The following is a 14072-nucleotide window of genomic DNA, read 5'->3' on the forward strand; positions in this document are numbered from 1 at the left end:
TTTCAACTTGTACAAACTTGTGCGCCATGATGGGGAAAAACTACGAGTATAGCACTGCTAATTAAAAGTTCTTCGATGTAAAAACTTAGAAGATTCCTTTTTAGATGCACTACACTTGTTCGCATTCTGGAAGTGATGATCTTAACTATTCGAAAGTTTTTTGTACAAAGTTTAGATGTCTGTTAAAATCACATCTTGATTTACATATATGTTTTTTGGTGTGCTATATTCATAGCAAATGCTATCAGGCTGACCGCGACTGTGTTTCGCCCTGCATGCAATTGCTAAGCGTATCTGTGTATCTGTATCTGCGAGATACATACCAGGGTTGTCAGACATCTGCGCTGTCTGCCGGCTTGCATTAATTAGACGTGTTTCTGTGCTTGTCCAAAAGTCTGGCCCGTATCTACTATATATATTATTATTTATGAACTTGCTAATTTTAGCACTGCCCCTGGCCTGAATGAACTAAAGGCCCAAGAGCACGATGACTGATGCTCGTCGTCGTCATCGTCGTCGTCTTATCAGAGTATCTCAACATGGCCGGCAACATGCTAAATGATTATCAGAGCAGCGCATTCGCTTCGCCTTAGTTTTGGGCTCAAGTTGTCAGTGTTTTGGATGCCTGGCGGCGTTGACTTTAAGCCTATTAGATACACCGCACACCATTGTTCCACCTGAAAATGGGTCTTGACGAGGGAAAGGGGAGGCTCTTGGGGTGCGGCCAAAGTATTTTGTAATTAACAGCATTTACATCAGTCTAATGAATGTTTTCCCCCCTTCCACCTCCTCCATTGCAGCACACCCCGTCCTCGACGAGTTCTCAACTCACACTGTGATACGACCGCAGGTGCAACATGGACGCACCAAGCGCAGCCTGCTAACCACACTGGATGCCACCGTAAGTAGCCAAGGACACTGCTAAATTATGCACCACATGCAGCATTAAATCATCATGAGAAATTCAATACCAATTATCTGCCTAGATTAATAGATATATGTGTAGTGCTAACTGAATTAAATTAGGCGTTCATAGATAAATCATGCAGCTCTTAAAAGACAACGCTTGAGTTAACTTGCACTGGTGTTTATTGTGTAAAGCAACATGTTTTGCTGTTCACTGCAATTTAAACCTTTTTGGCATTCAAAATTCATGGGATTTACCATCGGGAGTTAATCAGAGTTAACGCTTAAATACAACGCCTCAGTAGCGGCAAACTTTTGCGCGAAATTCATTTCATGCTTGGGGGCCAAAAATGTTTGGAGTTGCGCTGGGCGCGCTGGAAAAAAGGCCAAACCCGTTTTAATTAGTTTCAACGAGAGTGGGTGGGTTAAGGGTTAAGGGTGGCAGCCTGGAATTTCAGCTGACCCCCGCGGCGCACAGGACATCACACATTCGCACCTCGGCACAATGTCACGCCCACAATTTGCATGCAAAATTGTAATAAATGCGGATGGCCAACCGAAATGGCTTAATATGGGAAAATTGTTAACGTCATCTCCCTGCTCCTCTGCTGACTTCCAGGACGGCCTTCACACGCCGCAGATTAGCCTGAGTTACACCCACGAGGGCAAGCGGGTTACCATCGACCTGCTGCGCAACGATCGCCTCCTGCCGGACTCCCACTTCCTGCGGTCCCAGAATGCCAGCCGAGGAGCCACTCCTGGCCATGTGGTTACCACCTTCACCAAGACTGAGGTTGACCTATGCCATTATCAGGTATGTGACAGTCTAACTCCTGCCTTATTGCTCAATTTATACTAAATATAACTTATGGTTAATATTTGCGATTTCTTATTTGGTTTTCCCACCACAGGGACACATTCGTGGTCAACCAGATTCCGTGGTAGCGCTCTCCACCTGTGATGGTGCTCTCGATGGCATCGTTTTCGATGGCAGGCAGACGTACTTCATCCATCCCCATGTCGACGGCAGGGGGCGACTGCAGGATGACCACTATCTGCTGAGGTGAGTTGTTAAAATAGCTAAGAATTCAATAGTTGAATAACCATTAAATTTGACCGAGTAAACTAGTATATATTTCTTACCCTACATATACAGAACTCTCGATGAGTTCGCCTTATGATAACTACCTAGTTGAAGTTTATGGTGCCTCTTCCCCAGTTCACGATACCGATCAAGCCAGCATTCTCCTTTCCAAACGGCGCTTATCTTATCGAGTGTTTGTGCCCACTTCGACCCAGGCGAAATATGCCTCACTGGTGGTTATAAATGTGGGGTCAGTCGGGAATGTGTATTTTGAAGTTTGCTGGCCAAATGTTTACCTATTTGTGGGCCACAAATATTTGCCTTTTCTGGTATATTTACCCAATGCCCATAAACAGAGCGAAATTCGTAACCATAACCCCCATAATAACCTACTACTCATTCATTATGTTTATGCGCCACCGTCACTTCCGTTATTAATTTCTTTTGTTGGCCACGGAAATATCAAATTACCTTCTATTTGTCTCCGCAGGCAGACAGACATGCATCCAACGAACGCCACCTGTGGCTATGATAGCCACAGGGACAACCACAGTCACGACTACGAAAAGGCTGACGAGGACAACGGACTTGGAGGAGGGATTCCATCACTGCCACTCCGCCTAGATGGCGGAGAACTCACGAGGACCCTGCTCCGGAAGCGGCGTCAGGCGGACGATAGCAGTCAATTGATCCGGGGGCCTTACAATGCCAACAAGTACTCCAGCTACGTGGAGCTGGTCATCGTTGTGGACAACAAGGTGTACAAAAATTTCCAAGAGAACACCAAGAAGGTGCACCAGTACTGCAAGGGCATTGCCAACATTATCAATGCGGTAAGTATGCTTATATTGGAGATACGTCTATAATCAAGTGAAACTAATCAATGTCTTTTATCCAATGGTGTAGCTCTATGTCCCCTTGAACATATTTGTGGCCCTGGTGGGCGTGGTGATCTGGAACGAGAGCAATGAAATCGAGTTCTCCAGTGATGGCGACGTGACACTGCGAAATTTTTTGAACTACCGGAGCACCAAACTGGTGCTGGATCACCCCAACGATAATGCCCAGCTGCTGACCAAGGAGAACTTCGCCGGCGGTGTGGTGGGCAAGGCACTGAAGGGTCCCATCTGCACGTACGAGTACTCCGGCGGCGTGAGCATGCAGCACAGTCCCAATCCAGCAATGGTGGCCACCACAATGGCCCACGAGATGGGGCATAACTTTGGCATGGAGCACGATACACCGGAGTGTCATTGTCGGGATGAGAAGTGTGTGATGGCCGCCTCGAGTACCTCGTTTATTCCAGTTAACTGGAGCAGCTGCAGCATTGATCAGCTCACGATAGCCTTCTCGCGCGGCATGAACTACTGCCTGAGGAACAAGCCGGAAAGGTTGTTCGAATCACCGACCTGCGGCAATGGCTTCGTGGAGCCTGGCGAGCAGTGCGATTGCGGATTGCCGGAGCACTGTGAGAATGCCTGTTGCAATGCTCAGACCTGCATGTTGCACTCCAAAAATGCCACCTGTGCCACCGGAGAATGCTGCGATCTGACCACATGTCGACCCAAAATAGCGGGCAGTTCCTGTCGGGAAGCTGAAAACGAGTGCGATTTACCGGAGTACTGCACCGGGGAGTCGGAGTACTGTCCGGCGGATGTCTTCCGGCGGGATACGGAGCCCTGCGACGGCGGTCAGGCCTACTGCTTCCACGGCACCTGTCGATCCCACTCCAATCAGTGTCGAACGCTGTGGGGACCCACGGGTGATAACTCGGAGCATTGCTACAACAAGAACACCGAGGGCACTAGGTTGGGAAACTGCGGCTACAATAGACTGAACAAGACCTTCTTGCGCTGCGAGGAGCAGCATGTCAATTGCGGAATGCTCCACTGCATTCACTTAAACGAACGCCTCGAATTCGGCATGGAATCGGCAGCTGTGCTGTCCCATTCCTATATCAGTCACGATCGCAAGATAGTTGCCTGTCGCACTGCCTTGGTGGATCTGGGCTTGCAGACCACCGATCCCGGCCTGACGCCCAATGGAGCCAAATGCGGCACCGATAAGATGTGTGTGGATCAGCGATGCCTGCCGGTGGCCACGGTTCGGCAGACGGGCATGGGAAAGCCGTGTCCGGAGGATTGCAATGGCAATGGCATTTGCAACAGTCGCGGCCACTGCCACTGTGATGTTGGATTCGGCGGGGAAGCGTGCTCGAAGGCGGGATCTGGAGGTTCCCCGGACAGTGGACCAGCCACAGATCCAAATGGTATGTTTGTTAAAGTTCCTCAAATCCGCAGATTTCATATGTCTTTCCATATTTGCAGGTTCGGTGGGCTTCAAGCGATTCCTTTACGTGCTGTTCTTCTTTGTGCTGCCCGTGGTGGCCATCTTCTGGTTCCTCTATCACTGCTACAAGAACGGAATGCTGACGCGCGGAAAGCTGGCGGACAATATGTATGTATCGACCTCTTCCTTCAGCAGCGGCTCGAAAGAGGACACCAGTCCCGACAGCAGCATCTCCACCACACTAGCTATAAAACAGACCCCTGCACGCTCCGCACCACCTCCACTGCCACTCCACACCAATCGCCAGCTTGCAACTGGTGTTGTAACTAACACGGCTCCGGCCACCATTACTAACATACACGCCATTCTGCCGCGCCACAAGTCCAATCCAGATGTAGTGCATCAGTTGAACATTCAGCCGCCCTCCGTGCCAAAAAGCCGTAGCACCCATGAGGTGCGACCAAAGGCGGCCACCTCGAAACCCATTGCTCTCCTGCCTTCCACGCACTCAACCTCCAATAACAACAACACTGAGTCACTTAACCAGAATGACAAGAGCAACACGAACAACAGCACACTGAGACGCAAGCTGGATATCACAGCTCCGCGGCTAAATGCCACCACAAATCCACTGGCACTCACCGAGGGCGCCCAGTTCATACAGAGCGACCCCGCGAGGTGCGCCAAATACTAAAACCACCAATTAACTACAGTGAAAAGCGCTTGCACTGCCACAAAAATACTGCATGACTTTGCGCTTGGCCCATGGCATTTCAATATCATTGCAGAATTTTTCAGGAATACATATTGACCTCGAAATCCAAAGAGGTTTAGTGTTTCGGATCATAAATTATTAGGATAGGCTTCCTTTTTGTATTAGTTTTATCATGTCTTATATATGAAAAGGAAATAATTATATTCCAATTCAAAATATTTTTTAACCCCTAAAAATTATCCATGTATATATTCCTTTATTCAGCAAAAAGCAAACACAAAAATAGTAAATACGTGATCTAGAGAAAGTACTTAAGAAACCTTTAAAAATCCGCAATGATATACTGGTAATTCGGAAAACCGAAGAAAACTCTTTTCATTTCAACACGATACCCGTTTGCACTTTTGTGTTAATACCACCCATAATTCCCAATCCCTTCTACTAACATAGTCCATAATTTGAATTTGTTCCTAGTTTTAGTTTACCCAATTCTCTATGTATGTTACTGCAATAAATGTGATGCTTTAACTTTTGGTGTTGGCTTGATGTTTGTCTTGCTTTTGTATGTCTACTTTCCTCCACGCTATGTTTTACTATCTCTAGCACTGGTGTTTGGTTAATGCACGTGTTTTTCTTTTGGTATGTTACACAACTGAACTTTAATCTCTGTACCTACTCATATTTCCACATATTAATCCCCATATTTGATTGTCCTTGCAGCTTGAAATCGTCGGGTGGAAGCAAACCCATCACAACGCGAACCAATCAAAATGGCACAGGGCCACCGCCAAGTAATGGATTGTTGAAGTCCACGCCCAGCAGTACGGATGATATGGATTCGGCACTATTAAAATCGCCAAGCGACTCCACACCGTCAGCTGGACTATTTGGCAAATTCGATGGCTTCACTCTGCGACCGCTGAACGATGCAACTTCACCAGCGAGCAACTACAGCGGACCGAATGTGGCCTTCGTGCAGCCCACTGTGCAGCAGGAGGCACCACAACGGATGGCACCACCACCGCCAGCAGTAAAGCCAGGAACGGCTCCCATTCATCCCCCATCCCCAAAACCGGAAGCCACGTGGGTAAGGCCAGCGCCTGCCTTGCCACCGCCCAATCCTGGCTCAACGGCACGTCCGATAATCTCACCACCCAAACTGGATTCTAGTACACTAAGCATGGTGCCACTCAAGGACGGCACAGAGGATCTCTCGCCCAGTCGATCTGCTCCCCCAGTTCCTCTACACTCGGATCCCAAGCTTAATGTTAAACGAGATGGTACCATACGTCGATTTGCTTCGTTTCTGAAAAAGGAGGAGAAACCGCCACTGAAAGAGAAGACCTACATCGATCGGGAGCGTCTGCGAACCCTGGAAATTTCCGCCCCTATGCCAGTGCCCGCTGCTCCTCAAGCTGAATCGTCCAATTCCGATTCGGAGACCACTCCGCGCGAGGAGGAAACCCAGAATCTGGTAAAACGCGCACAATCGATGCGTTCGCCCACCAAAAAGACTTCACTACAGAGCTTTGGATCCATGCGTTCTCCACCGGGACTGCCACGCCCCAAAAGTGGTCAGGTGAATAGCAATGGCGCCTCGAGACCCAAGTCGCCACCGCCAAGGCCTCCGCCAGTGGTGGTCAAGAAAACCAACTCCATCAGCTCATCGGGCTATCAGCGGCCGGTTTCCACTGCCCAGAGATCGGTGGAGAACACCTATGACGACTGCGAATTTGTGGAGAACGAAGTTAGAGCCTCGAACGACGACATTTACTCCGTAATTGATGAGATTCCGCCAGCGGCACAGACCCTCAAGCGCAGCGATTTGGTGGCCAACAGGGCGAGTAATGGCAGCGATATGGGATTGCTAAATGAAATAGTGAATGAACTGGAGAAGATTAACGGGGATTCCATATACTCAGGAAAGCCCGTGGCTGCTGCAGCAGCAGCAGTAGCAGCTCCACCACCCGCAGATCCCCCAAAAAGCCCCCAGCGTCCTGCTCCACCCAAGCCAGCGAGCAGTGTGCTGGAGGAGAAGGCAGCTAATGGATCTGCAAGCACATATCATCGCCCGCCGCCAGCCAATGCGCCCGTGGCTAGGGTTAAGCCCACTGTGGCGGACAAATCGCAGGCGCAGCCTAGCATGTCCAGCTTCAAGCCGGCGGCGGGCAATAGCGTTCAGTCGCAGCCAGCGCCAGTTGTCCAGCTGGCCAAACGGAGCAGCAGCGGCAGCATGAGCGGAGTAGCCAATTCCGCCCGTCCCAAATCCTTTATGAAGAGCACAACGAAAACACTGCCGAATGGAACGGCTGGAGCGTCGGCCACAGCGCCATCGGCCACCATTCAAAAGCCAAAACCGCTCTCAGCAAAGCCGTCCTTCAGCGGCGGAGGAGCGGGTGGGGTACTGGGAAAGCGGGCCATTGGCGGAGCAGCGCCCACGCCACCCACTGTAAAGTCCAACATTGCATCGCTGACACAGCGATTCGAGCAGAGCAAGTAGACTAAGAAACACCAAGGGAAACACATGAAGGGCTTGACCACAGAGCATAGCATTAAATATTTATTGGAAAATGTAGGATGAGTGGGTGTCGGTTGATTCATAAGAACTGAAAATCTCATCCTTATCAAATTTTAAAAATGTAATTATAGTTCATTGATAGTTTAGACATGTTATAGCAAAGCAAAGTTTCTTAAATATTATCGTACCACATAGTGATCACCATTTTATTCAAGGCATCAGGAAATCTTAAATTGTTCAAAATAATGCCTTTGTGTGAAAGTAAGAAAATACTATAGCCTGTATTCTCCGCCGCTTTGTGATTCTTGACTATGCTCTTGGTCTGTCTAAATACCCACCCTGCGTGGAATTGACTTAGGTTTTAGTTAAGTTACGATTTAATTTCATTTGGCACTGACTTTGACTACGACTGCGTCGTCTTTGATATTCATTCCTTTACCAATGCCCCACTAGTTAGACGTAAGGCGTTGCTTAACTCATGTGCTAAGTATGTATGTATCTCAATGGTTAATGTTTAAGCGCTGCATGTGAAGTTTTATTTTAGCCCCTAACGATAGCTGCGTAAATGTATCTGTATCTATACTATACTCTACGGTAATACCCTGTATTTATGTACATGTATGTTTATATGCAATATGCTTTTGTAAATAAAAACCAAAGAAGTTAAATTGTCACAACAAATTCGCCGCCTCGAATTAATCAAAGTAAAAAGTGTTGTATAGCTGGGAATATTGAAAAAGTAATTAAAAGAGTCATTCAGTAGCGAAATCAGTTAAAATTGTCTCAATGTTGCAAGGAATTACGTTACACCCCATATGTAAGAACAATATCAAATGTGTATAGAACCGAAGTTATGTTAAAATATATGTTTAACTCAATTGAAATGAGAAAATGTGTTTTTGGAAGAAGGTTGAACCTTTATAGAAAGGCGTCGGGATAACAGAAATTTAAAAAGTTTAATAACTTAATTTCTATATTGGAAGAATGTTGGCAATTCATTGCCGAAACTTAAAATGACTTTACAAAAAGGACAATTAAAATATTGTTAACTCTTTTTGGAACTAGAAATTATTAATTTTATTTTAACAAAATTTCACATCTACTTAAGAAACATACAAGTTATTACTAGACTTTGCGTTTGCGCTTTCCCTTGGTAGCCATCTGCGGAGTGGACGTGGCCTGTGCCTCCATATCGGAGAGCTCCGGTGCGGAGGTGACACCCTTTCCAGCCACCAGCTTCTTGACCGCCTTCACTTTCGGCCTGGGTGTCTTGGGCTGCGCCAGAGTTCCAATGGACTTTCGTGGCTTTTTGGCTTTCCCCGCCTCGGTGGGTTCCGCCTTGATCTTGGGCTTGGCCGCCTTCTTTTCCGCTTCCGTGTTCGGTATCTGTGATGTCTCCAGCATGGCCTGGGCGGCAGCGGATGAGGCTGCCTTGGATGATGGCGGCTTATTCTTGGATGCGTCGTCGGTCTTCTTCTTTTTTCCAGCCTGTGGGTAAATACCGGTTTACTATTAATTTAATTTTAGTAAATTATATATTCCATCAAGTATGATATGCGAGTTTAAACAAACCAATCTATTTTAATTGTTATTGCATTTACGATTATTTCTGATATATATTTTTTGTGTAATATCAATTGAAATCTCTTAAATTTGAAATTTTTTAAATAGATTCTAGAATCAACAACATACTTGTTTTGTTTTCCGCTCGGTTGGTTTGCTGGGTTTTTCCTTGGCTGCCTTCTTCTTCTCCTTCATCTTCTCCTTCGCCTCCTTCTTCTGAATCTTCTCCTTTTGAATTTGCTCGGCCTTGGCTTTCTTCTCCTTCTCCTTCTGCTTCTTGGCCTTCATCTTCTCCACAGCCTTGGAGGAGCTCTTCTGCTTATCGGTGAGTTTAAAGGAGCGCTTGACCATCACCACTTCGCCGTTGGATTCGGCCAATTTTAGAGCTCGATGCATGAGCCGTGCGGTTTTCTTGGGATCCTTCCATTCCTGACCATTGTCCTTAAGGTATGTCATAATGGCCTGAACCGAAGAGCCCGATCTGCTCGCCAGCTTGCCGATGGCCATGAGAGCTAGGGATATGAGCGAACCCTTTGGTTTCAAGACCATCGATTTGGGGTTCTCAGGATCAGCGGGCACCATTTTCGAGCCCGCATCGGGCGGCGGAGTGGGATAGGGATGGCGATCAGCTCCGGGATTATTTACCTCGGGCTCATCACCCTCCGACTGATCCTCCCTCTCCTCCATCTCCTCATCTTCCTCCGTCAGCTCCTCTTCTTCACCCATGTCGGATTCTTCGGGCGCAGGATTATCATTTGGCATTTCCTCCTCGCTCTCATCGTCCGAGCTATAATCGGTATTAAGCAGCTTTAGTTTCATGTTATTAGTTGCAAATTGAATTGAACATAAATAAAAAGAAAACACTCAACAAAATGTAAAACACGGAAAAAGGTTAAAGAAACGAGTCAACTCGCAGTAACAATGATAAAATGCAATGGCTGCAACGCCGTTCAAAACGCAGAAAAAACGGGACAAAAAGTTCTTTTGAAAAGCTTTTTGATCGGATTTTGTAAGAACAGTACAGTTTTTTATGAAAGAGTTCACATATGTTTTTCCCATACTTTGCCTACTTTATTTATCCAGCATTAAAAGTTTAAAGCGTTTTTGTTTACACTTTAATAAATCAAATAAAACTATATCTATATATATATATTAAAAGAACAAATAGCTCAGTTTAAATAACGCGCTCATTCGATAAACTTATCGATTATTCCATGAAGTAGTAACAGTGTTCCATCTGGTAACACTGCCGAAGAAGAAGAAGAGGAAATTCTTAAAATGAGCGCACGGAAGGTAAACAATTTGAATTTGCTGTTTTTAAGACTGAATAACAATAAACTAATGCTTAGAAAACCTGGGTGAGATGCGCCTTCAGCGAGATGAACTTGACCGCCACTCCAACTCCCTCGGAAAGCACGCCCGCCAAGCGTACAAGAAGTGCAAGCAATGTGAGCAGCTCCAGAGTGTCGAGGTCAAGAACTCCAAGCATAAACTCGATGCCAACCCCGATTCCGGACGCCGAATTGGTGGATCTTACGGCCATGGATGATGACCAGGATGCGGACATCACTGGGCCACCGCCGGAAGTCAAAGAAAACTGGATGGAAAGCTTTGAGCCAGCCACCAGCGATGATTTGGCGGTGCATCCCAAGAAGGTCGGAGAACTACGCGAGTGGCTGCGTCACTGCGAAGCTATGCGCAAGAAGTTCCCGGCTCAAATGTGCCTACTTACCGGACCCACAGGTGCTGGTAAAACAGCCACGTTGCGAGTCCTCGCCAAGGAGTTCGGGTACCAGCTGCAGGAGTGGATCAATCCTGTCGATTGTGAGGTGATCAACGCCTTGGGTGACCAAAATAGTGGCACCTCCTATGTGGGCTCTCATCTAGAGGCATTTAAAAGCTTCCTGCTCCGTGCCTCGCGATACAAATCCCTGCTTGACTCGCAGAATAAGAGACTGCTTCTTGTCGAGGACTTTCCCAACGTGCTGCTCAGCGATAAGGAGGCCAACTTTGAGGAGTTAATAAAGTAAGTAAAACCGGTGGGCTTTGGAGTTGCACACCAACTATAAACCCTTAATGTAATTTTCATCCATTTCAGTGAGTACACCGCCTATGGCAAATCTCCCTTGGTGTTTATCGTTGCCGATGCTAAAACTCGAGGATTGAATATCAGCTACCGCCTTTTTCCAGATCAACTGAAGGCCAAACATCGCATCGAGCATATCAGCTTCAATGCTATCGCATCCACAATCATGCAAAAGTCTATAAAAACCTTCTGTTCCGTAATGCAGCAGCCGCAGAACAAAGCTACTTACAAGGTGCCTTCGACCGCTGTTGTTGAGTCAATAGTTGTAGGCGCCCAGGGCGACATAAGAAATGCCCTAATTAATCTACATCTCAGCTCATTAAAAGGAGTTCCCAGCATGCCGACCAAGCAGTTAAATGTCAGTGTAGCCGCCAAGGGTCGGAAGAAGAAAATGCAGAGTACTTTGAAGTCAATTGGTAGAGACGAATCAATTACTCTGATGCACGCACTCGGGAGGGTACTAAATCCTAAGTGTAAGTCACATCTAACATCACTCTTTTCAAATACATCTAACTCTTGATTTTCTTTAGTTAATGAGGACAAAACTATGTTACACAGCCCAGAAGAAATAACCGAAGCCTTCAACACAGAGCCCAGGAATTTCGTAAACTTTATACATGCCAATTATCTGCCGCATTTCAAGGAAATCGACGATGTCGTGGTCGCCATAAATGACTTGGGCCTATCAGATTGCATGCTCAATGAGTATAGAGATGATACCTTGTCCGTGATGGGCTTAAACGTTGCCATAAGAGGAGTTATGACAGCGAATAGGTGGCCTGTCAGCGGATGGATGCCAGTTCGAGGACCCAAGCGAATCGATATTAAGCCACAGGCAACTTTGGCGGAACAAAGACTGGTTGGTGTAGGTTACGCGGGCATTTCCAGGACGCTCTACGCTACGGAGTACTGCTCATTAGTGAAGTCAATAGCAGGCAAGCTCGTGGAGACTAATTCAAGCCAAAGCACTGACTCAAATCAAGTCTTTTAGTAAGTCAAAACTATTTATTCGATGTTAAACCTGAAGAAGAGAAAAATGTCCAAAGGACCAAATATGTTAATAACAATAATATAAATTAAATTTACTGTGTATCCCACTGAAAACAAAAAGGAAAACTATAATTTATTTCAATTCAGGTTTTAACTTTTTATTTACCTACAAATCGGCTTTTCATTATACAAAATTCCATTAAAATCAACGCTTCGAGGCAACAAACTATACACCATGCAGACCAACAAAAATACAATTGGGAGGCGTCGTATGCAGATAATAAAGTAATGCTAATGATTTATGATGAATGCTTTCTGATGAGCTAACTGATGATTGAAACGAACTCCCCACGATTGAGGCGTCCACAGATGACTTAAAAACTAAACAAGGTTTTTGTCCATTTGTCGCCACATTCTACCACAATTGAGTCTTTTATTTACACGGGGCGGAGTGACATACTCCATCCTATTTGACAACTGCATCACCCGGTCTGGGTACATCGCTGGAGTTGTCGTCCTCGTCCATTTGATTTCCGTCTAGCAGGCGCTGACGCTCCTCCTCGTTGGCATGGCCATTCAGGTGGATTGGTGATCTAGATCTCGATCGGGTACGACTCCTCTCATGCCGCTCGGCATGCCCATTGGCGATGTTCAGGCCGGCCACGCCCATTTCGTGGCCATCGCTGCTGCTCGAGGAAGTACTGGATGTGGTGCTCGACGTGGTGCTGCTGCTGTCGCTCTCGCTGTCCTCGCTGGAGGAGTCCATGGGTGTGGGTTGTGGCTGCTGGGGCGGCTGTTGTCTGGCCTGCAGCTCGCAAGCGGAACTGGGCGTGGGCGCCACCGCCGAGGGCGGGGAAGCTGCGGCCGCTGCAGCTGCTGCTGGTCCAGCTGTCGAGGAACACGAGCGCAAGAAGTGGGAGCGCAGAACTGGAAAAAGAGGTACACATTATTAATTTACGAATTCTTGTTTTTCAAATTATTATTGCTTACATTGATTCTCCCTCGTCAGCTGGCGTAGCTTATCGTCCTGCGCTCGTAACTTGGCTCCAAACTCCTTGGACATGTTCTGGGCCTTTGAGTACCGATCTTCGATCTGCAAGCACTCCTGGATGAGCTCCTGCTTGCTCATCGTCTCGAGACGTTCCAGTCGCGCCCGCTCGTAGACATCGGAGAACTCCTTGGAAAGGAAGAGCACTTGGTCCTCGGTCTGCGAACCAAAACAATTGTCGTCGGAGTCGTCTTTGTGCAGCTCCGACATGTGCTCCTCCATGAGGAAGCGGTTGGTGTTGTACGGAACGAGCAAGGACCGCGAACGAACCAGCTTGGTTCTGCTATTCTGTCGTTGATTCCCCTCCAGCGTTGCACCCGCACCGGTGGGCATATCGAGTTTCCACTGCGGATAATGGTTCTTGGTTTTCTTGGGCAGCATCTTGGACTTCTTTCCCCGGCGATGTTTTCTCTTGGGCATTCCCGCGCCGCCCCCTCCACTGCCACCACCCCCTCCCCCGCCGCCATCCAAAGGCCGCTGTTGGGAGCCACTTTCTGAAAGGAGCCAGAAGACCAAATTCAAATGAAAACCGCAAAAAAAACTCGAAAATGCAACTCTGCCAAATGCAATGGCAGAGGAGAGAAAAAAAAACAATCCAATAAGACAGTCGCCATTTGTCGCTTGCCTTTTTCAGCGCTCCCCGAGTGACGATTTTTACCATTTTTTACAGCTTCTGCCATGTTGCCAACACAATAACTGATTAACTTAGCACTTTTTTAACACTTTGGGCGCCAACTGGAAATTTGTTGCCAATTTGTTAGTTCGCGAATTTTATTCTAGCGACCTAAAACTCGATTGAAGTGTAACCAGCTGCTAACACCGGACTCCTACCAAAAGTTCTGCGCCTAACGCGACCGAAAATACCACATTGAA

At 47.1% G+C, this 14072-nt stretch overlaps 4 protein-coding genes across 5 annotated transcripts in view; 2 read left to right on the forward strand and 2 right to left on the reverse strand.

Moving 5' to 3' along the window:
• LOC120454395 (disintegrin and metalloproteinase domain-containing protein 12) overlaps positions 1 to 8193 on the forward strand; it is a 32921-nt gene extending 24728 nt beyond the window's left edge. Inside the window, exons 2-8 of the mRNA XM_039639646.1 lie at positions 801 to 901; positions 1526 to 1720; positions 1818 to 1969; positions 2481 to 2823; positions 2897 to 4259; positions 4318 to 4447; positions 5715 to 8193. Coding sequence (XP_039495580.1) covers positions 801 to 901; positions 1526 to 1720; positions 1818 to 1969; positions 2481 to 2823; positions 2897 to 4259; positions 4318 to 4447; positions 5715 to 7494 — 4064 coding nt within the window. The 3' untranslated portion in view covers positions 7495 to 8193. The remainder of the gene's footprint in view (positions 1 to 800; positions 902 to 1525; positions 1721 to 1817; positions 1970 to 2480; positions 2824 to 2896; positions 4260 to 4317; positions 4448 to 5714) is intronic.
• A 369-nt stretch (positions 8194 to 8562) lies between these two features.
• LOC120454398 (histone H1-I) lies at positions 8563 to 10012 on the reverse strand. Its single transcript, XM_039639650.1, has 2 exons — positions 9205 to 10012; positions 8563 to 9000 (listed from the first exon to the last, which is right to left on the reverse strand). The coding sequence occupies exons 1-2, from the start codon at positions 9892 to 9894 to the stop codon at positions 8638 to 8640; spliced, it is 1053 nt and encodes a 350-aa protein (XP_039495584.1). The 5' UTR covers positions 9895 to 10012; the 3' UTR covers positions 8563 to 8637.
• A 203-nt stretch (positions 10013 to 10215) lies between these two features.
• Positions 10216 to 12277, forward strand: LOC120454396 (cell cycle checkpoint protein RAD17). The gene is made up of 4 exons (XM_039639647.1): positions 10216 to 10368; positions 10425 to 11101; positions 11174 to 11634; positions 11692 to 12277. The coding sequence occupies exons 1-4, from the start codon at positions 10354 to 10356 to the stop codon at positions 12150 to 12152; spliced, it is 1614 nt and encodes a 537-aa protein (XP_039495581.1). The 5' UTR covers positions 10216 to 10353; the 3' UTR covers positions 12153 to 12277.
• Positions 12278 to 12283: 6 nt separating this feature from the next.
• Positions 12284 to 14024, reverse strand: LOC120454397 (protein HEXIM2). 2 transcript variants are annotated; one of them, XM_039639648.2, is made up of 3 exons: positions 13825 to 14024; positions 13142 to 13693; positions 12284 to 13078 (listed from the first exon to the last, which is right to left on the reverse strand). In XM_039639648.2, the coding sequence occupies exons 1-3, from the start codon at positions 13877 to 13879 to the stop codon at positions 12618 to 12620; spliced, it is 1068 nt and encodes a 355-aa protein (XP_039495582.1). In that variant the 5' UTR covers positions 13880 to 14024; the 3' UTR covers positions 12284 to 12617. The 2 variants fall into 2 exon arrangements, with proteins under 2 accessions (XP_039495582.1, XP_039495583.1); XM_039639649.2 differs by having other exon boundaries at positions 13858 to 14023.
• Between the last annotated feature and the right edge of the window lie 48 nt (positions 14025 to 14072).

The sequence above is a fragment of the Drosophila santomea genome, chromosome 3R (genome assembly GCF_016746245.2).
Source record: "Drosophila santomea strain STO CAGO 1482 chromosome 3R, Prin_Dsan_1.1, whole genome shotgun sequence".
Classification (NCBI taxonomy): domain Eukaryota; kingdom Metazoa; phylum Arthropoda; class Insecta; order Diptera; family Drosophilidae; genus Drosophila; species Drosophila santomea.